The 19,397-nt window shown below is 29.0% G+C and overlaps 4 protein-coding genes across 14 annotated transcripts; 2 read left to right on the top strand and 2 right to left on the bottom strand.

The window, feature by feature from the left end:
• Window positions 1–192: 192 nt before the first annotated feature.
• On the bottom strand, window positions 193–2,837 carry LOC107992868 (E3 ubiquitin-protein ligase RFWD3). 3 transcript variants are annotated; one of them, XM_028664325.2, is made up of 4 exons: window positions 2,468–2,837; window positions 2,166–2,322; window positions 1,809–1,913; window positions 193–1,726 (listed from the first exon to the last, which is right to left on the bottom strand). In XM_028664325.2, exons 2-4 carry the CDS (start codon window positions 2,182–2,184, stop codon window positions 234–236), a joined length of 1,617 nt encoding a protein of 538 aa, XP_028520126.1. In that variant the 5' UTR covers window positions 2,185–2,322; window positions 2,468–2,837; the 3' UTR covers window positions 193–233. The 3 variants fall into 3 exon arrangements, with proteins under 3 accessions (XP_028520126.1, XP_061938723.1, XP_016904475.1); XM_062082739.1 differs by lacking the exon at window positions 2,166–2,322 and having other exon boundaries at window positions 2,628–2,837; XM_017048986.3 differs by lacking the exon at window positions 2,166–2,322 and having other exon boundaries at window positions 2,468–2,621.
• A 351-nt stretch (window positions 2,838–3,188) lies between these two features.
• Window positions 3,189–9,230, top strand: LOC107992806 (FK506-binding protein 5). 2 transcript variants are annotated; one of them, XM_062082586.1, is made up of 20 exons: window positions 3,189–3,330; window positions 3,488–3,871; window positions 4,011–4,132; window positions 4,255–4,553; window positions 4,651–4,811; window positions 4,924–5,106; window positions 5,205–5,323; window positions 5,391–5,567; window positions 5,829–6,154; window positions 6,278–6,313; window positions 6,386–6,576; window positions 6,644–6,892; window positions 7,104–7,154; window positions 7,213–7,444; window positions 7,525–7,673; window positions 7,757–7,858; window positions 7,923–8,132; window positions 8,217–8,399; window positions 8,460–8,609; window positions 8,698–9,230. In XM_062082586.1, exons 1-20 carry the CDS (start codon window positions 3,325–3,327, stop codon window positions 8,899–8,901), a joined length of 3,534 nt encoding a protein of 1,177 aa, XP_061938570.1. In that variant the 5' UTR covers window positions 3,189–3,324; the 3' UTR covers window positions 8,902–9,230. The 2 variants fall into 2 exon arrangements, with proteins under 2 accessions (XP_061938570.1, XP_061938575.1); XM_062082591.1 differs by lacking the exon at window positions 3,488–3,871 and having other exon boundaries at window positions 3,193–3,330.
• On the bottom strand, window positions 9,166–15,495 carry LOC107992805 (MATH and LRR domain-containing protein PFE0570w). 7 transcript variants are annotated; one of them, XM_062082566.1, is made up of 7 exons: window positions 13,897–14,370; window positions 13,410–13,781; window positions 12,777–13,289; window positions 11,298–12,455; window positions 9,919–11,213; window positions 9,589–9,806; window positions 9,166–9,479 (listed from the first exon to the last, which is right to left on the bottom strand). In XM_062082566.1, exons 1-7 carry the CDS (start codon window positions 13,922–13,924, stop codon window positions 9,347–9,349), a joined length of 3,717 nt encoding a protein of 1,238 aa, XP_061938550.1. In that variant the 5' UTR covers window positions 13,925–14,370; the 3' UTR covers window positions 9,166–9,346. The 7 variants fall into 7 exon arrangements, with proteins under 7 accessions (XP_061938550.1, XP_061938560.1, XP_061938525.1 ...); XM_062082576.1 differs by having other exon boundaries at window positions 13,901–14,369; XM_062082541.1 differs by lacking the exon at window positions 13,897–14,370 and adding an exon at window positions 15,355–15,495 and having other exon boundaries at window positions 9,919–12,455.
• Window positions 14,494–17,136, top strand: LOC107992807 (ubiquitin-related modifier 1). Of its 2 annotated transcripts, XM_017048878.3 has the most exons (6): window positions 14,494–14,612; window positions 15,101–15,222; window positions 15,302–15,369; window positions 15,430–15,511; window positions 16,569–16,617; window positions 16,864–17,136. In XM_017048878.3, exons 2-6 carry the CDS (start codon window positions 15,179–15,181, stop codon window positions 16,930–16,932), a joined length of 312 nt encoding a protein of 103 aa, XP_016904367.1. In that variant the 5' UTR covers window positions 14,494–14,612; window positions 15,101–15,178; the 3' UTR covers window positions 16,933–17,136. The 2 variants fall into 2 exon arrangements, with proteins under 2 accessions (XP_016904367.1, XP_016904368.1); XM_017048879.3 differs by having other exon boundaries at window positions 14,528–15,222.
• Window positions 17,137–19,397: the final 2,261 nt, after the last annotated feature.

Raw genomic sequence — 19,397 nt, 5'->3', positions numbered from 1 at the left:
TCATTTTATATTTTTTACTTTTTTACGTTTTATATTTTTTACTTATTTTTATCATGAATAATTTTTTGCAAACAAATATTATTCAAATATAAAAAATAATAAAAAAAATATATATACATATATATATATATAATGTTATTGATAATAATCTATTACATTATAAATATGATATATGAAAAAAAATTATTTCTATTTATTTTCATTTTTTTTCTATTTCTATTTACCAATGATAATTATCCATGATTATAAATTCTAATTTTTTTTGAAGAAAGCGTTGTTAAAAATAAATGGCTATTAACATCAACCGTACACATATCTACTACAGGATCAGAAACAGGAATACTATTTACTTGTTTTCCAGTAGATATACTCCATAACGATATACAACTAGTAGATTCTTGATGCGCTGCAACTAATGTATCATTTTCAATATATATGTAACATGGTCGGGACAATAATTGTTGAGAATTACCAGCATGAAATGTGTGTATTACATTACAAATTGTCGATTCATCATTGCCTTTTTCTATGGTACATACTATATGTCTCGCATGAGGTTGTCTAACATTTGGTCGGGAAGATATTAAAGCATGATTATTCTTTTTATCATAACATACAGATACAAATGGACCTTCAAGAAATATTTGTTTAGGTGTATATTTTGAATCTTTTTGTTCATAAGCATAACACGTGTTCAAACGACACGCTATGAATCCACCCCGGCTAATACCGCTACCAGGATTAGAAGATACCGTCGCTAGAGAAACTACCGGTGATCTATCACCTGGATTATCCAAAGTTTCAATAGCACCAGAAGTTTGTCTAATATCAAATTGTGTTATAGATCCATTTTGTGCACCCACAAAAAATATGTTTGAATTATCGCCTGACCAACAGCAACTCCACAGTGGTGATTCCGTTTGATAAGCATGCACGATAATATGATTCTGAATATCCATTAATTTTGCACATTTATCAAAACCAACGCTGAGCAATAATGATTGTTGGGTCGTATTAAACATAACATCTCTTATAGCTTGATTATGTAAAAAAATAAATTGACGTGGTTGAAATTTATCAGAATCAATTTTTTTAATACCATAACCAGAAAATAATGTATTTGTTGACTTCTGAGATACAACTAGGAATCCAAACCATGAATTGTAATCTAATACACGACAACCGCCTTCCTTACATATCTCTATAGATCGATCTAAATGGAACTTCTTAATCGTATGTTTAGAAATATTTTGACACGAATGAACAGTTACTTCCGATTGTTGACTTTCCAACTCGGAAATCCGATTTCTCATACTAGCAATTTGTTGTTCAAATAATTTTTCTCTTAGATTATATTTCGAAAGTTCCATTTCTATACGATTTTTCTCAGTAGTAACATTATTTAATTGTTCTTTCAATTTATCTAATTCCGTAGTATCTATCGATGTCAATTTTTTGGCATACAACATTCTGATATCTTTTACAGCAGCTTTTCTATTACATTGCGGACAACGACGATTCGCACTAGTGCAAGAATTTTGTAACCATCTTAAAATGCAACTATGTCCAAACAAATGTCCACATCGTAAACAACATAAACGATGATCCCCAGAACTAGTCCATAAATCCATGCATATCGGACAAGATTGGTCAGAATCAACCTCAGAGTCATCTAAAGTCGTTTCTTTTATTCTCTTTATTCTTGATTCAGTTTCTTCATTAGCTTCTAAAATGTTATACACAATATTATTATTCATTTAAATTCAAAGGATATTTATTAAAATAATAATATATAAATTAAAACTCACTTATGTCTTCTGTTTGAACTTCACTTTCTAAATTGTTGTTAGCATTATCATTGTTATCAGATTCTTCTGAATAATTTGCTACATCATCCATTCGTATTGCTTCTTCTACAATATATCACCAAAATTATTTATAAAATAAATTGTTACAGTTATCATAATAATTATAAATTCATCATACTTAACATATAAAATTTTACATATATAAATAATTTCTTTTACTTTTTAATTTATGATTTAAAAAGTAATTTGTAATGTTTCTTATAATATAATATATAAAAAATATAAAAATAATATATTTCTATTTGCAAGAATATTTATACCATTAATATTTGTTTTATTTTATTAAAAATTACTTACCATAATCCATAACCTCCATTTTACAGATATCTAAATTATTAATTGTTATTTACGAATATACGCATACAAATATACATGTTGTACTTTTAAATGATTAGAATTTTAAATAAACAAAAATTTTCGTTTTATATTTATGTTCTTTAGAAAAATTTCTGTTCTGCGAATCAAATATAATAAATCAAATACAACAATAAATACAACAACGGATATATCGTGACCTTTTATAAAGGAACATAGTATTGTCACAAAAATAATACCGATATTTATTCTGAACGAATTTGATATAATAAAATATTACTTACAGTTTTAAATAATAAATTTTTTTTCTTTTATCTCTTGACTCGATATTATCGTTTTACGAACGTATTTATTAAAATATGACAGAAGTAAATAATTTTAATTTTCACATATGCATATCATTGTTAATACATCGTAATTATGGCAATAAAAATAATTACTTACATACATTTTAATTATTACACATATTTTTTATTATCTTTGATATTAAATAATTAAAGGTATAATAAGTAAAAGACTTTACATGCACAATGTTGATACGTCCTTGATATTATTCATTAGAACATTTTAATATTACTTTAATATTAAATCTAAGTTAACAATAATTTCTTTTTTATATTATTTATTAATGTTAAATAATATAGACGAGTAAAAAAACATTTTTAACTTGATTATTATGTTTTTTTTATTACTTTTATACGAATAAATACGGATAAATACGGATATGCCTTGGATACTGTTGTATCGATAAATTTAAATATATAACTGTATAAAATAAAAATAAAAGACGCATGCTTCATATTGATATTTGAAGAAATTGAAGGTTCTCCCGAGTAAGTGTCATAATTTAAAAAAGTTTTTTTTTTTTTTCATTTCTTTTAAATTTCAGGAAATTTATAAATTGATTATCGTTTTAACCCATTGTGAATTTCAGTTTCTAGACCTATAAAAATTACAACCCAAAAAAAAAAAAGATAATTTCGAAACAAAAATAGAGAAATCGTTCGACGCAATTTGATAGCGATACCGTTCCTTCAGTGAATAAACGAGAGAAGAGGATCATTGTTCTAGAATTTGCAAAAGTGTTGTAAAAACCTTGTATTATTAAGTGAAGCAACGGTATTGTATCGAAGGTAAAATAATGAAGGTAAAATATTGATTAAATTTTTAATATATTTCTTTTAATTTTGAAAAATCATTTCATTATATGAAGTAGGTACTTTCTGAAAAAAATTTCTTATAACGGTTTAGTTACCTATAAATGATAAATGGATATTTAAGAAAAATCGATTTAATTAATTTAGAAGCGGAGGCCGTGTTCATGGAATACATTTAGTTCTCCAAGAAATTCACCAACATCTCTTCATGCTCGCGAACTCGATGGTGTTCCTGTTAAAACTAAAAGTTTTCACGATTTAAAGCGTTTGAAAAGGTGTAGTCCAAAATTACAAAAAAAAAGTGCAGAATACAGAGAATCTTCATTGAAAAGAGATGCGTTTGGCTCGTTAGAATCCTTGTTCGATTTAAAAAAGCCTTTAAATTTACCAGACATATGTTCGTTAGCGATTGAATATCATCAAGAGGGACATTTGTCACCTTTTATATCAAGAAATTCGAAGAATTCCAAAAATTTTGTCGAATCAATATTTCTGCAACAAGTGGATCTCGAACCACACATTCTTGAACGGGTGTGATTTTGGTATTATATGTATTTAAATTATCCAACAGTTAATAACAGTTAATAAGCGTAATAATTCCATAGTAAATTCAATATTATATTTAAGAATAAATACATCTTTGTAAGCTAATTCAAAATAATTTGAATAGACTTATGAAGTGAATGATTACAAGGACAAATTAAAGGAAATTAAAGAAGAATCAAATTTTGAAACATTAAAATTACAAGAAATTGAAACGTTGAATCAAGAAAAGAAAGAATCTATTTCAAAGTACGAGATACTTAATTTTTAAACTCATTTTATTATCATATTATATATATTAGATTATTATCATATTATACTCATTTTATTATCGTTGAATTATTTAATAATAAATTCATTTAATTACGAAGCATGGCTGAAGAAAGCGAGGAAATAATAGATGAAGTTCCTGATGAAAATATCGAAGAAAATTTAAAAGAAGAAGAAGAAGAAGAAGAAGAAGAAGGAGGAGGAGGAGGAGGAGGAGGAGAAGGAGAAGGAGAAGGAGAAGGAGAAGGAGAAGGAGAAGAAGGAGAAGAAGAAGAAGAAAAAGAAAAAGAAGACGAAGAAAGCAGAGAAAAAAAATCGAAAATGATAAACGAAGATAAAGAATCGGAAAAGAAAGAAGAACGACCTCCATCGTATCCACTTCCTCCTGGTGTCGGTGAAGGTATAATATTGTAAATCACAAAAAAAAAAAAAAAATAAGATTATAAAAAAATTTTTAAAATTACTTTGTAAATGTTCGTAATATATATTTTTTTTAGGTGTACCAATTAAACAAGGTGGTAAACAGGAATCGGTATTAAGTTCGTCTCCTTTGACCGATAGCGCTGTAATGGTTGAAATGAAGAAAGCGGATGAACGTTGCGTTGTACTTTCAAAAGAAATCGAACAGTTAAAACAAGAAATAGCTGCGCTTTCAAATGTAATAATTCTACAACTAACAAACTAAAACAATTTTAGTTTAAAATAAAATTTGAAAAGCATAATTATTTAAAATTAATGTTTGTAATTTAAATTTTTATTCATATTTATAGAAAAAAGATTTAACGGATGATGATACATTAATAATTCACGAAAAACAAGATGAAGTAATGAAGAAATTGGCAGAATTCGAGCAGATAACGCGAAAATTACAACGATTATTGGGATTGACCGATATCTCGAGTTCTACTTTTGCAAAGATGTTCGATATGCAACCTTTTTTAAAACCTAGTGCAGTAGGTATTTCTAGCAATCAAAAATGAATAAGGGGAAATAATGAAAAGAATATAAAAAAATAAGAAAAAAAAAATACAAAAGAAAAAATAAATTGTAGGTCATCACCGAAGAAGAAGAAATCGAAATAAAGGAGAAAATAGATAAAATAACGGATATGGAATTAGAAAAACTTAAACATCGTTTCGATTTACCTCAAATAGAATATCCAGAAGACAAGTATGTTATATAACATTATTTAATTTTTAAGAATATATTTCTAAGAATCGAATGATCATTCAATTAGACTTCCAAGAGTAATCATCTGTGGGCATACAGAAGATGAAATACCAAAAATAGTTGTGGCAGATAGTAAAAAAAAAGGAAAAGACAGATGTCTTCAAAGTTTGACCGGAAAGTTAACAGAATCGTTAACGATGCAGGAAAAATTAGTATTAGAAAATGCACAGCTTGAAGGTGGCAAGTAAGTTTTAGAAAACATAACTTCATTTTACAGAATTACCGATATCATATATTGTATATATTATATTACATATATTATACATATATATCAGAGAAAAGAAAAAAAAAAAAAAGAAAAAAAATAGAAAATCGATCAAAAAAAAATGTGAAAACTAATTAATCTCCTTAACAACGATCATATAGATTATCTTTAATGAAAATATGTTGACATAAATCATGTGATCTTATTTTTATTACGAAAATTAACTTATCGACGTCTTAGATATAAATTAGAAGAAGCATTACTAGAAAAGGATACCGCTGTTGAAAGTCTTCAAAGGAAGGTATGCGGGTTACAAGCTGAAATGAGAATAGTCGTGAAGGAAAATGTGGAATTGACACGTCAATTAGCTTGCTTGAATCAACGAATCACTAGTCCATGTTGTTACACCTGTCCAGGTGGAATTCCGTCCGAAGTATCAAGTCCATCTCCTCTACGTTCAACTTCATACACTACTACATTACAGCAAGACGACGATTATTGTCGGTGCAAGTGTTGTCTTCAGTCTCAATTTATCGATACTTCACCAATTGCAACTACCATATGCGGTATATATACATATACATACATACATATATACACACACATATATGTATTTCGATAAAGTTATAAATCTTTTTTTCAATCAAGTTTTTTAATCAAATAGATAAAAATGAAATTATATGTTTCAGTAAAACCCGAGAGTCAGACATATTTACCTAGTGGAGGTAAATTATATTTTCATTACAATGTAATAAAATTTTTTTTTCGAAAATTGATTTTAATATCAATATTTTTAGATTCACGTAGACTCGCGGGAGGCGCATCAGGTCCTTGCGTTACAAGTGGTGCTTCTTCGCAAACCGACATGTGCTGCCGAAGTCCTGCCACAGTTAAAACACCATGTACAGGACCACCACCTTCAAGAGGAACATGTCCAGCGGAAATAGAAAATAAACTTGCCGCCTATGGGAATAGTACCAAACAGCTAGTACAGTTTCAAATTATAGTTAAGCTTTAATTTAATTTGTGTTTATTTATTTATAATTTTTTTATAGGAGCAACAATTGGGCAGTATGGAATGCGAAGTACGCAATATGCAAATAGAGCTTGCCAATGTTCAACGAGAACGTCAACAATTGGAACAACAACGCAAGTTATTGAAATGTACCGGTCCTTGTGCACCTTGCGGTTGTTGTCCTCCTCCACCTTTGAATCTTCAACCTTCAAACACAACTCCATACGTACCTCCTGTACCTGCTATACAACCTTCTGTTATACAACCATCTTCTATACCTCTTCCTAAGGTATCTATTTAATATTTCGATTAAATTATATATGAAAATCGTTCTATTTATTCGAAGATATATATATATATATATATCGGTAAAATTCTTGAAATATCATAAACAATTTTGAATCAAATAAATATACATTTTTATATAAGTTTCAGATTTTTTATTTTTATTAAATGTGATATATCGCATATCATATAAGATCGTTTTTCGTCGTATGCAGATGCCACCTGCTCCTGCAACCTGTACTGGTCCTTGCATAAGTGCTCCTATGGTAAGACTGAATTTCCGAAAAAGATTCAACACGAACTAAAGCAGCTATTTAAAAAAAGGGCGCTAGCACATGTCCTCAGCAACAGTTACGTGACCTACGCGAACAATATGCACGTCTACAAGATGATTACAAAAACAAATTATGCGAGGTTTCGTGTTTAAGAACAGATGCCGACAAATTGAAACAGCAAGCCCGTGATGCAATCGAAGAAAAAGAAAAATTAGATATCAAATTGATAGACGCTCAAGAACGTTTGAAAGCGATGGAGATTGAAAAAGAGAAATTTGAAGGTGATTATTTGAAACGTACTTCAATTCAAACAAATTTCTTTTATAAAAGTATAATTACAATTATTTTTTTTTTGCAATAGGATTTAAGGAACAAATGGTCGAGCAAGAACAAACATTGATCGTTTTTAAGCAACGTTTTCGAGAAGCGCAGGATGAACTTGAAGAATTACGATCCTTGATTCAAGATCAAGCCGCTCAATTAGAAGATTACAGAAATAAATATTTACAGGTTTTATTCGTAACATTCATCCTTCGATTCATAATGTGATATAATAAATATTAATAAAAAATATTAATAAATATGAACAATAGGCGCAACAACAAGTGGAAGAACAACGCCGACAGCTTGATCTAATGGAGATGGACAATGCACGAATGAATGAAAATGTAACCTTGGAAATAGGAAGAGTTAAAGTACGTATATAACGCGTATATGATTTTTAATACGTATATTTATATTTTATTATCTTTTGAATAGAATCAATTTCAAGAGAAGCTCGCAGAACTTGCACCTTTGCCGGATATTCTAAAACAAACGCAAGTAAAGTTGCAAGAAGCTCAACAGATGCGCTTAGTTGCAGAACGTAATTGCGAAGATCTTTCACGGGAAGTTATAGGCTGTAAAGATAAAATTCAAACTTTGCAAAATCAATTGGACGTTTTACGTAGCGAGCATCAAGCAATGCAGGTTAATGTTTTTATATTTTTTTTGTGCAAAAATCCTAATCTATTAAAAAATCATAAGTAATATAAACCGACATACGACACGCAGGATGAAAGAGGTCATGGTTCTGGACGATTCGAGGAATTAGAAAGGAAAAATACAGAACTACGACATGAAAATGAACGTATGAAAAATACGCTTGCAAGATTCGAAGAACACGAGGCGCAATTGCAAAAACGAATCGATGAAAAAATGCACGAAGTTACACAATTGACGGCAATGCTCGAACAGGTACATCATTATCGTATGTTTTATCGCAAAATACACGATAATTAAAATGAATAATTAAAGGTTCGAGAAGATTCTGCGAGACAAGTAGCAAGAACGAAAGAGAGATGCGAAACTATAAGAAGATCCATGCAAGGTCAAATTGCAGAAATGGAAAGACAATTGGCTCAATGTAGAGCTACTGCAAGAGCCGCGCAAAAAGATAGAGACGAAGTAATTCATTATATATATAAAATATATATATAAAAGCTATTCTATTTAAATGTCAATTAAATTATTCGAATATATTATTTTATTATAGATCAGACAAAAAATGCAAGGTCAGATAAATAACTTAAACGAGGCATTTGAACAAGCGCAAGGACGGATAAGATCACTACAAGGTCATGTAAATTATTTGAAAACATCTTACAGTAATATTTTCAAAGGACAAGGAGAAATACCACCTGGTGTTTTACCCGGAGAGGCTGGAACAGGATTCGATTCCTGCGACTGCAATTATTAATAAGAATTAATATTTTATCGATATATAATTCAAATTTTAACTACCCGAAAAACTCTCGGTAACTCGTTTAAATTACACGTGAAATATTTGTCATTTTAAAATGTAACAAATTTTCTAGTTTCTTTACGTAAATTTATTCATTCAACTATAGATAAATTAAATCTATTAAAAAATAGTAAATATTTGTACGATATAAACTCATTTGTCGTTATATTTTTCTATGTCGCAAAAATTGAATCATTATAGTACGAATGATGCGTCTGATACAATGTAGCATTTTTTATTCATGTATTTCATTTTAATAAATTGATCACGTATTTTTTAATGTGTAATGAAGTAGAAGTGAGTAAATAAGAATCTTTGATGATAGTGCAAATATCTTAAAGAAATTAACATAGTAATTTGTACAAGGAAAAAGCACTTATTTAGAATCGTATCAGTTTCCTTAGTTCATATCCATAGAGTGAAGTATACCGAGCATATCTAGGATCGCGTCCGAGCGCGATCGTATTCTTTCCATTTCTATTCGAAATTCTTCGAGTTGAGATTCAATCCTGCGTGCGTACGCATGGCAACATCTATAAGTAGAAAAAACAATGATTTCTATGTATCGCATTTTTAATTTTGATAATATAAAATACAAAAAAAAAAAAATATATATAAAATAAAAAAAAAAAACATAATTACCTGTCATTGCATTGTGTAGAACTAGAACATGTAGGCTCGGGTATAGAAGAAGGAGAAATTTTAATTTGTGAAGGATCATTTACCATATAAGGTGTTTCTTTCCGCTGACAATTATTTTTACTTAAACTACTATTATTACGACAATCTCCACATCCTTTTAAAAAATCCATAAGAATTCCTCGCACCCTTTTACCACCGCTTAATCTTCGTTGTCTCGCCTGTGCATAAAAAAAATGTACATGACATAACACGACATAGAGTAAATATATAAAGCTCATAAATTTTTTTTTGCAGATTTAATTTATAATTATATTCTTTTCATTATCTTACTTCAAGCGTTTCATTAGTTCGTTTAAGCGGAATTAAAGGATCTTCTTCACCATCTTTCGAAGGACTACGATTACACCTATCAGAATTTCTGTGGATTTCCGTGTTATTTATATTGTCCGAAAATTTATATGTACAAGAAACATCTCTAACAGCGTTGCAACATTGCGAACGTGAACCGTTGTTGTCCATTATATTTTGAAGCGAACATCGACACGTATGGTATTTGCAAATCCCTTTATCGATGTTCGCAGTACAATTTTCATGCGAATGATTTTTCGAATCCGATGTAAATATATTTTTGCATAAATTTCTCCGAATTCCCTTATTGTGAAATTTATCTTTACAATGCTTAAGATTAACATCATGTTTTTGTTTCTCATGATACGAACCACAACTGCATTCCTTATCCATAATTTCAATATGATGTACACAACAGGAATGTAATTTTTCTTGCGAAGTATCTTTACATATCGATCGTTCTTTACGACACATCGAAGAATTGCAGTTTTTACAAGAAGAGATACTATTATTCGGGCTGAAAGTATTATTCGTATGTCTTTTGTCATCCGTATCATCTACCGAAGGATGCATTTTTATCGAATTTAACGATAAAGAATGGCAACATTGAGAAATATTGGATCTACTTAATTTTAACGGAACTTTCTGCTTTTTATTGGTAGAACACATAAGCGGACTTCCATTAAATCTAGTTTGCGATGTATTTGGCCAAAAATGGCACGTTTTTTTTTCAGACGATTTCTTTTCGGATTCCTCCATATCATCCTCATTATCACTCGTATACTCGTTATTTATTTCCTTACCCCATACGCTTATCGTTCCGTTTATCTCGGACATTCGTACTTCAAGATTACCCAACAAATACGGACCACATTCTTGAATACGATTTTTTTCATCGTCCAATTCATTCTTCGACGATTCTCCCGCTTGAATTAGAAAACTTTTGTTTTTACTATTTTCATCCTCTCTATATATGAAACATTTCACATTGTCCTCACAATCATCCGTTCCTTCCATCTTAGTTTCCACAGAAATAGGACCATTAATATTTTTATCAACCTCCGTACTTTCCTCTTCTCTTTCTATTTTCGACGATACATGCTCCTCCCTGGAATATTTATATTCCACATCATTCGCACTATTAATATTATTTTTCCCTTCCAAAGATTCCACAGTTGTGTGAGGTATTTTAAAAGGTTTAACGAAAGTAGAAGAACCAGGCATTTCCGTTGCTTTTCTTTTCTTGGAACAGGACGAATGAATCGGAGAGTTGCAATCTAAATTTGACGATTTATTCGAAGATTTTTCGTTTAATCGTTTCTTGTTATTTCTTATCAAAGGACTTTCAACTTTTGTCTTACCTTGCGTTATATTCGAAAGCGTTTGTAAAATTCTAGACGAGGTAATAAACGTTCGAGATAACGGATGCATCATTTTTTTTGGAACACCAGCATCAGCGAGTACAATACTATCATCCGAATTAAGAATGGGAGTCAAATCAGGAGGTTTAATAGATATAGCCGGACTATAATCACTTTCTATCCATTGATCATTAGAACTTCCCGTAGATGCAACACTACTACGAGATATTTTATTATTCGTTTCTTCCGAAGTTACGGTATCCTGATTAGAAATAGATTCTTTAATCGTTTCAGTTTGTACAGACGCAATTTTCGTTTCACACGTTCTATTTTCATTTTTATATTTTGCCAAAGAATTTTTTAAAACATCCAATTCTTGTTTCATTTTTATATTCTCGGTTAATACCTTTTGATAAGCGTCTCGCAAATTATGAAATTGTGCGTCTTTTTGACTAAGCTGAGTCTTCAATTCAATCACTTCGGTATTCTCTATATTTATCTTTTCAGTTGTAGTATTTATCTTTGTAAAATTTAAATTTTCCGATTCATCTTGCATCGTGCAGATACTTTTAACGCTCGCAATTTTCAAAGGACAATCAATATTACCGTTATCCATTTCTTGCGAATCAATCATTTCCGCTTCGTTATATACTCGAGTTTCATTCGTTTTTTCTTGTCTTTGCTCGGACAATTCCTCTCTTTGACCAGTATTAGAAACATCATGCATATATTCCTCATAGCTCAATGTACGCAAATTTATAAATGTAGGCGTCGGCTGATGATTATTAACCAGAGAAGATTGATTTACGTTACCGAATTTTATATTTTTAGTTTCTAAAGTATTTTGATATTCAATACGATGTTTATTAACGTCTACAGAACCGTTTCGTTTTTCTAATTTATCATCAGAATTTTGCACACGTTTTTCATTTTGAATATCATTGTATTCAATATCTTTTCGATTATGTTTATATCGGTTTTCAATCACTCTATCAGAATTTTTATCATTTTCTCCATTTTCTAATAATTGCGCCGTATCGTACATTAAATTATTACTTTCAATCTCTTCTTGTTGTAAATCCTGAATAGCTTTTTCTACATAATCTTTTATAGTTTTATTCGTTATTCTCGTATTTTTTAATCGTTCAGTGTCACAGTCTGGTAAATAAAAAGTAAAAATTATAATTTTTATTAATCACTTATATACACCTATCATTTTAAAACTTGATTAATCAATCACATGGAAGAATATCTTATCGTTTCTTTTACCGCTAATGGATACAAATAATATTTTATTATACATGTGTATACACGCACGCACACACACGCGCGCGCACATATCATTACATTAAATACGCACATATTTAAATATTCAAAGAATAATATTTCTCTTCACGATTACAAATAATAACAAATAAATAAAACAATAGACATATCTTCCAAGTGTGAAAATAATAATTTGAGAAAAATATTTCTTACTCTCATTTTCTTCATAATTCTTATTCATTGTAAATTCTTGTTCTTTCATACGCTTTTCCATCGATCTTCTATTCTGTTCTTTCATATTCTTTATGTATTGTTTCACTTTACTTTCCACATGTTGATACTTAGACGGTACCATTTGCCTTTTCCGCACAGTAGGATACAATATCGGATTTTGTTGCATACGTAAATAGTTATATCTAAAAGCATTTAAACTATGTCTCTTCTTGTTACATCGTAAATGAGCATTCTTTTTCGAAATACTTAAATCTTGCAAGGATAAACTTTTTTCTTTATGCCGTGGTTTCAATCTGTTATTTAATATAAAATCATCAGACGCTCTATCAAAACACATCGGTTCATATTCCGTATCAATATCTTCGTAATCATCGTTATGTAGTCTCAAAGGATTTATCTCATCATCATCGTCATCATCATCCTCATCTTCTTCCTCTTCATCTTCTAACATTGCATTCTCATGTTCATTCTCAAGCTCCATTTCATTCGTATCTACATAAATATATATCATATTATAATACATATATATATATATATTTATAGATTATAATAAAAATTAGCGTATCAAATATCGTTTCATTAACAAGTAAAATTTATACATCATTTTCTTACCTTCGCTATCCGCATATTCATCCTCATCTTCATCATTATACGGATGATTACTCTCTTCACCGGAAGATAATACGTAGATACTACCTCCTCCTTGATCATCACTACGATAAGGACTTTGACTATTATCCTCTTCTAATGGAACTCTGCTTTGTTGTTTAGCATTATCGATATCCGAATCTTCGCGTTTCGATGGAGTAGATACACTGATATACGTCGGCATTTCTTCGTCTTCCAACATAGGTTGTTCCGTTTCATTGTTTAACACGCACGTTTCACTTTTCGATTGTTCTTTATCGCGATTTTCCGTATTCATTTCTGCCTCAGTTTCTTCAGAAGTATGTTCGTTTTCTTCCGACATCGTGGAAGTTAATACTAAACATAAAAAACGTATTACGATTATGCGGAATTACACGAGCATAAAAAGTTCAAAATAATACAAACGTATAATATTTTACCGCAATAATTTATCTTTTACGACACTTAATACCTACGATCGCTTTTCCGACAACCGCCATTACAGCTACCGCCGATGGCACCTGCACTTCAGTCCATTCGTATATCCTACATTTTTATCCGCTATTTCCTTTTTATTACATATTCACGTTCAACAATATCTACATTTTTTCGATACTATTCGTAATCAACAAGCTTAATTTTTTTTTATCTATTATCATTAATCATATATAATACTATCTTCACATTGTAATTAAATTCATAATAGCGAGACTAATGACCCTCAAAAAAAAAGACAGGGCTGTATTTTATTTCAAGGAACGTTTATTTTATATTTTGTTCCTTTACGTTATATCAAACATAGATTTTATTTCTATCAATATTTGTTATTATTAATGTTATTATCATTTATTAATTTATCAGTAACAGGCATTTTTTTTTATTAATCAAAATAATAAATTATTTTTATTTTACGTATCGATAATTTAAGATCAATAAAACGTTCGACACATGTACTTTTTAGAAAAATTAGGAAAGAGAGAGAGAGAGAGAGAGAGAGAGAGAGAGAGAGAGAGATCATATCACGATACATAACAAAAAAATGCTTTTGTAAATAAATCTTGACTTTAGAAATTAACGTTTCATCGTCCGGTATGCATACACCACTGATCGAGTTGAACAGAAGGAACATGGAATTAAACCGTAATATCACCACGTTGTTTCTATGTGCAGTGAACGATACATTTCTGGGTACATTTCTAACAAAACTACTTTTCACGAAATATCACGACAAATGATATTATCGGTTAATTTATAACGATTCGATTTGAAAAACGAAAATATAAAAATTATTTAACAAAAATTTAAATTTTTGTTGAACGATTAAAAATTTGTGAAGTTAACCTATACGTTTATATTCAATTACGAATAATGACACATTATCAAAAAAAATTTCGCACATTAATATCATGAAAAGATTACTAGTAATTAATTTTTAAAAATTATAAAAAAAAATTACATATTTCGTTAAATATTATATCATTCATGCTATTCACTTACGAATTTAAATCGAACTTTTAATATAAAAAGATATTTAAAGTAGATTATAAAAAATTCGATTAATAATTAATAATTTTTTATAAAAATATTTTTATATTTTCATTATGTTCACGTTTTCAAAACGAGTCGATCGTATCAATCGATATTCGTTGCATTTCGTAAAACGTGGTTTTACTTAGGAATATATTTTTTTCTCACAATCAAACGTAACCAATAATGTTTCAATGGTGATGTAATTTAAGAAAAATTAAAAAAGTATGTCTATCGAAGATAGCGAAATTTCCGTGACCATCGAATTTGGGTAACATAATCGAATAAATTAGCTAACCTAACTTTTCCTCAAACTATAATATATCGAGTTATTCATTAAATAATTTCAGAGGTGGGGCAGAATTACTTTTCGATAAAAAAAAAAGGCACGAAGTAAACTTACCTGGAGTAGATGAATGTAAGTTTTACAAATTTTTTTTTATCGATGTAAATATAATTTGTCACGCCAACTTTACAGGGACCATACAAAAGCTACTTTTCTGGATAACAGATAATCTGTTAAAGGAACGACAGGAACTTTTTATACAAGGGGATACCGTGTAAGTTACTAAATCGTATCATAATTTTTTTTTTTCATATCATCGCTATAAACTTTCCGAGCGATAATTTAAAAAATTTTACACAAATTATTCCCCTGGCACATGTAGTTTTTCGTAGCGACACATATACCGCACCATAAACATACGATAACGTAACAATGTGTTAGTTCTCACTTGCCAATTTTATTGTAAAAAATTAAGATGGCGACTTTTGAATTCTGTGGCGCTTTCAAAGAGGGCAGCATAAATCGGATTAATAAAAGTACATATACACGAATAAGGTACACGACTCGATACGCATTCATAAACGCAGTATATGTATAAACAGTATATGCATTTACACACACACACATATATATATAAATGTCCGTTTTATCTGAATATAGTACAATTTTGTAAGGAAAAAATGTTTTTCTAAAAGTTGTTTGAAAAAAAAATACAATATTTAATAGTTTACGTAATATTAATAATTTTTCTATAAAACGAAGCATAGAAATCGTATCAACTTTGATTTTTTTTTAAGCAAAATAATAATTTTTATTCAATTTATGTAATCTACGTAGCTCGTTATTTCCTATAAAAAATATCAAATTATTTACATCGAAAAATATTTAAATTTATATCATATAAAAGATATAAACGATACATCATTGTTCTTTCGCACGATAAATTTTACAAATTTCAAGTTAAAATATTTTTTAAACTTAAAGATTTTTCGATACAAGTGACTTAGTATTTTTTCATAACGAGTTGCATGAATTAGCGTTAAAAATTATATCATTTCTTTTAAAAAATTAAAATGATTAAAATGATCTTTATATATTTTCTACACAGCAATGTTATAAGATTTTTTTCTTCATTAAATTCGTGATAAATAAATAAATAATTCGTGTATAAATGTAATAAAAAGTAGAGACGTATAATAAAAATGTATTCGATCAAATCGACGGATCAATACAATAGAAATTATTTCTTTACATTACCGATTTAAATATCTAAATAGGCATAATATATATAAATGTTAAATTATACCTTATTCACTATTTTATATTTACAGGCGTCCAGGAATTTTGGTTCTTATAAACGACATCGATTGGGAATTATTGGTAAAAATCATCACATTATATAAATATATATATATATAATAATAATTCTACAAATAACTACGTATTATATTATATATTTTATATATTTTATATTATGTATGTATTACATCGCGTGTGCATGTACATAGCGCGCGTGTACAATATGCGTTCGTCATTTTATTTTTGTCAGTTTAATACAAGTATTCGTTTTTTTTTTTTCGTTCTTCCAAATTACATCGACAATAATTATTTCATAAAAATTTCCAGGGCGAAAGCAATTATAAAATAAAATCAGGCGATACGATATTATTCATATCCACTTTACACGGAGGATAAGAAAGATATGGAAAAAGAAAATTGGAAAAAGAAAAGATAAAAGTCGATGCAAAGAAGATCGAAGATAGTACCGTATAATATAATATAAATGGAATCCGAGGTTAGAAAAACATGATAATTTCGCGGAATGTTTGTACGATGGCGAGATACGTGAATATATACGCATAACGTAAAAAAAAAAAAATAAAACGTTTATTCGTACAATTATGCATATTCAATAATATTATGCCATTTACTGAAATTATCGCTTCCCTCTTCCTTATCATTTACATAATTATTAGTTTTTAATATAAATACATACATCGATCTTTTACTCACGAATACAATCTTCTATATACAGTCGCAGATCGTAGACATGTATATGTTTACGATACTAAAAAATCAAGAGATAATTCTGACGTCGAGAGAACACAGAAATGGATTAGATATATAATATATCACATATCGTATTGAAATTCACGAAGAATTTTTTCTGTCGATTCGAATGTGCGAATACCGGTTAAGTAGCCGATTCAAAAGCGATAATTTTTATACGATCGACAACGAACGGTCAGAGCAGCAGAGCAAAAAAAGGAGATAAGTTTGGAAGATAAGTTTGGAATTAGAAGAATCATCGAATCAAAACTCGTAAAAATAAAAAAAAATACGAGACAATTTTTAAGCGAAGTTACGACGATATTATGAAATTACAACGAGTATCGACATCATTCTTATCGTAATCCTCAAATATCAGATTGTTTATCAGATCGTACGCAACAATACAGATAAACGGTTATATCGCGTTAACATATGCATTGTCAAGAGCGTGCACATATAGACAGAATCCGATATCGCGTATCAAAAGTTTTCTTTTTATTAATATCTCTAAAAAATTAATTAACAAAAAATTTTAACAAAAAAAACTAACGAATTCGAAACTATAATTCTCTATTCCTGTCGCGAGTCCCGCAAAAAAATTTAGTCAAGAGACATTTTATCTTTAATTATTCGCTACGAGAATTATTAACACGAAACGCATTTATAAAGATATCAATCGTTCTTCCATTTTTTTTTTCTTCGAAAATATTTCTCAATCGACGATACATCAGAACGATATCAGATTCAGATATCATTCGTACACAAGGATAGGAACGTACGTATGAAATATCTTTGACATTTGTTTTTTTCTTATTTTTTTTTCCTCGATAATTTCTTGTTCTCGAATTTATCACATTATTAAAAAAAATTTAATAAAAATCGCGCATCGCGTTAAAAAAAAAGAATTAAATATTCGATTAAATTCGATTCAATAAAAAATTATCATTTAAACAGATCAATATAATAAATTCATCGAATGTCAAAAAATTTTCTCCATGTTAAATTCTGCCAATATTTCATTTATCGTTCAACGTAACATTAATTAAATAAAATTTCATCAACTACGAATTTTAATATATTAAAAGACAAAATCAATTCAATCAAATCACAATAAACAAATAATCTCTCGCAAATCGCGTTCGGATATTAGAGATAAAACGTATTAGGAATGTAGAGAGTAGCAAACGCATTTAACAAATAACGAACAAATAATAAGTAAGCAAGCAAATAGTTAAATAGTTAAAAAGTTCTTTACAGTAACGCGTACACAATCCGCGACAATCTTAATTAAACATAGTAATATTTTTTTAATATTATTTCGAATTAAAATTAATCTCAAGTAAACATCTAAAATATCGAAAAAAATATTTTATCGGAATTTTAACTCGTAATATTCTATTTTATAAAAAATTCTTTTACGTAGAGAAGATTATCATCATCGAAGACAGAGCGATGATATTCAACGATGTAAACATCATATCACTCGCGATATCAAAGATACACGTATGGAGATTTTGGTTCTTTCATCTTTAATCTTTAAACGAAATTTTAAACTTTTTCAATTTTATAGTATAGTTTATACGAATTAATATTTTGTTATAACGCTCGAGACTAAAGGGGAAAAAAAAGATGGAATTTTAACTTTTTTTTTTTAAATTCTAAATTATCGTTTATACGGATTAACGTTATATCATTATTTCGCTGTTTTAAACAAAAAGAAACGAAGGAAGAATAACGATACGATTAGGCGATTTCTGGATCATTTCTTTATCATTATTTCTTTTTTTATTTTTTTTATCGTTCGTCAAATTTGTTTTTTCGAAAATGTTACACGATTGTTTTCCGTATTCAAGTTTTATACGTTTTCTTCTATTAATTTTTATTATTTTAATATTTACATTTTAATATTTAACTCGATATATCGATAAAATTTATTCGGAGAGCAGATGGGTATACGTTCGTCTCGTTTCGTGTTCGGAAACCGACTACGTTTAATCGATACGCGTACAATAACAATCGAAGAAACACGTTCGTTTCGCTTCGTAGTCGAAAAACGTTTAATCGATACGTATACAATAACGATCGACGCGACATCGTGTATGTAATTC

This window comes from Apis cerana, linkage group LG1 (genome assembly GCF_029169275.1).
Source record: "Apis cerana isolate GH-2021 linkage group LG1, AcerK_1.0, whole genome shotgun sequence".
Classification (NCBI taxonomy): Eukaryota; Metazoa; Arthropoda; class Insecta; order Hymenoptera; family Apidae; genus Apis; species Apis cerana.
Note: the sequence above shows the minus strand (reverse complement) of the source record. Positions and strands in the feature narration are given on the sequence as shown.

Excerpts from the sequence above, each read along its gene's own strand:
- LOC107992868 (XM_028664325.2), bottom strand. Across the intron at positions 1,727-1,808 it reads AGTTCAAACAGAAGACATAA|AAGCTAATGAAGAAACTGAA; the intron begins GTGAGTTTTAAT and ends ATAACATTTTAG.
- LOC107992805 (XM_062082526.1), bottom strand. The coding sequence starts at position 13,924 with ATGGCGGTTGTCGGAAAAGCGATCGTAG. Across the intron at positions 13,782-13,896 it reads TGTCGGAAAAGCGATCGTAG|TATTAACTTCCACGATGTCG; the intron begins GTATTAAGTGTC and ends TTTTATGTTTAG. Across the intron at positions 12,456-12,776 it reads GAATTATGAAGAAAATGAGA|ACTGTGACACTGAACGATTA; the intron begins GTAAGAAATATT and ends TTTATTTACCAG.
- LOC107992807 (XM_017048878.3), top strand. The coding sequence starts at position 15,179 with ATGTCTATCGAAGATAGCGAAATTTCCGTGACCATCGAATTTGG. Across the intron at positions 15,370-15,429 it reads CTTACCTGGAGTAGATGAAT|GGACCATACAAAAGCTACTT; the intron begins GTAAGTTTTACA and ends CCAACTTTACAG. Across the intron at positions 16,618-16,863 it reads ACATCGATTGGGAATTATTG|GGCGAAAGCAATTATAAAAT; the intron begins GTAAAAATCATC and ends AAAAATTTCCAG.
- LOC107992806 (XM_062082586.1), top strand. Across the intron at positions 4,133-4,254 it reads AAGAAAGAATCTATTTCAAA|CATGGCTGAAGAAAGCGAGG; the intron begins GTACGAGATACT and ends TTAATTACGAAG. Across the intron at positions 7,674-7,756 it reads ACAGAAATAAATATTTACAG|GCGCAACAACAAGTGGAAGA; the intron begins GTTTTATTCGTA and ends TATGAACAATAG.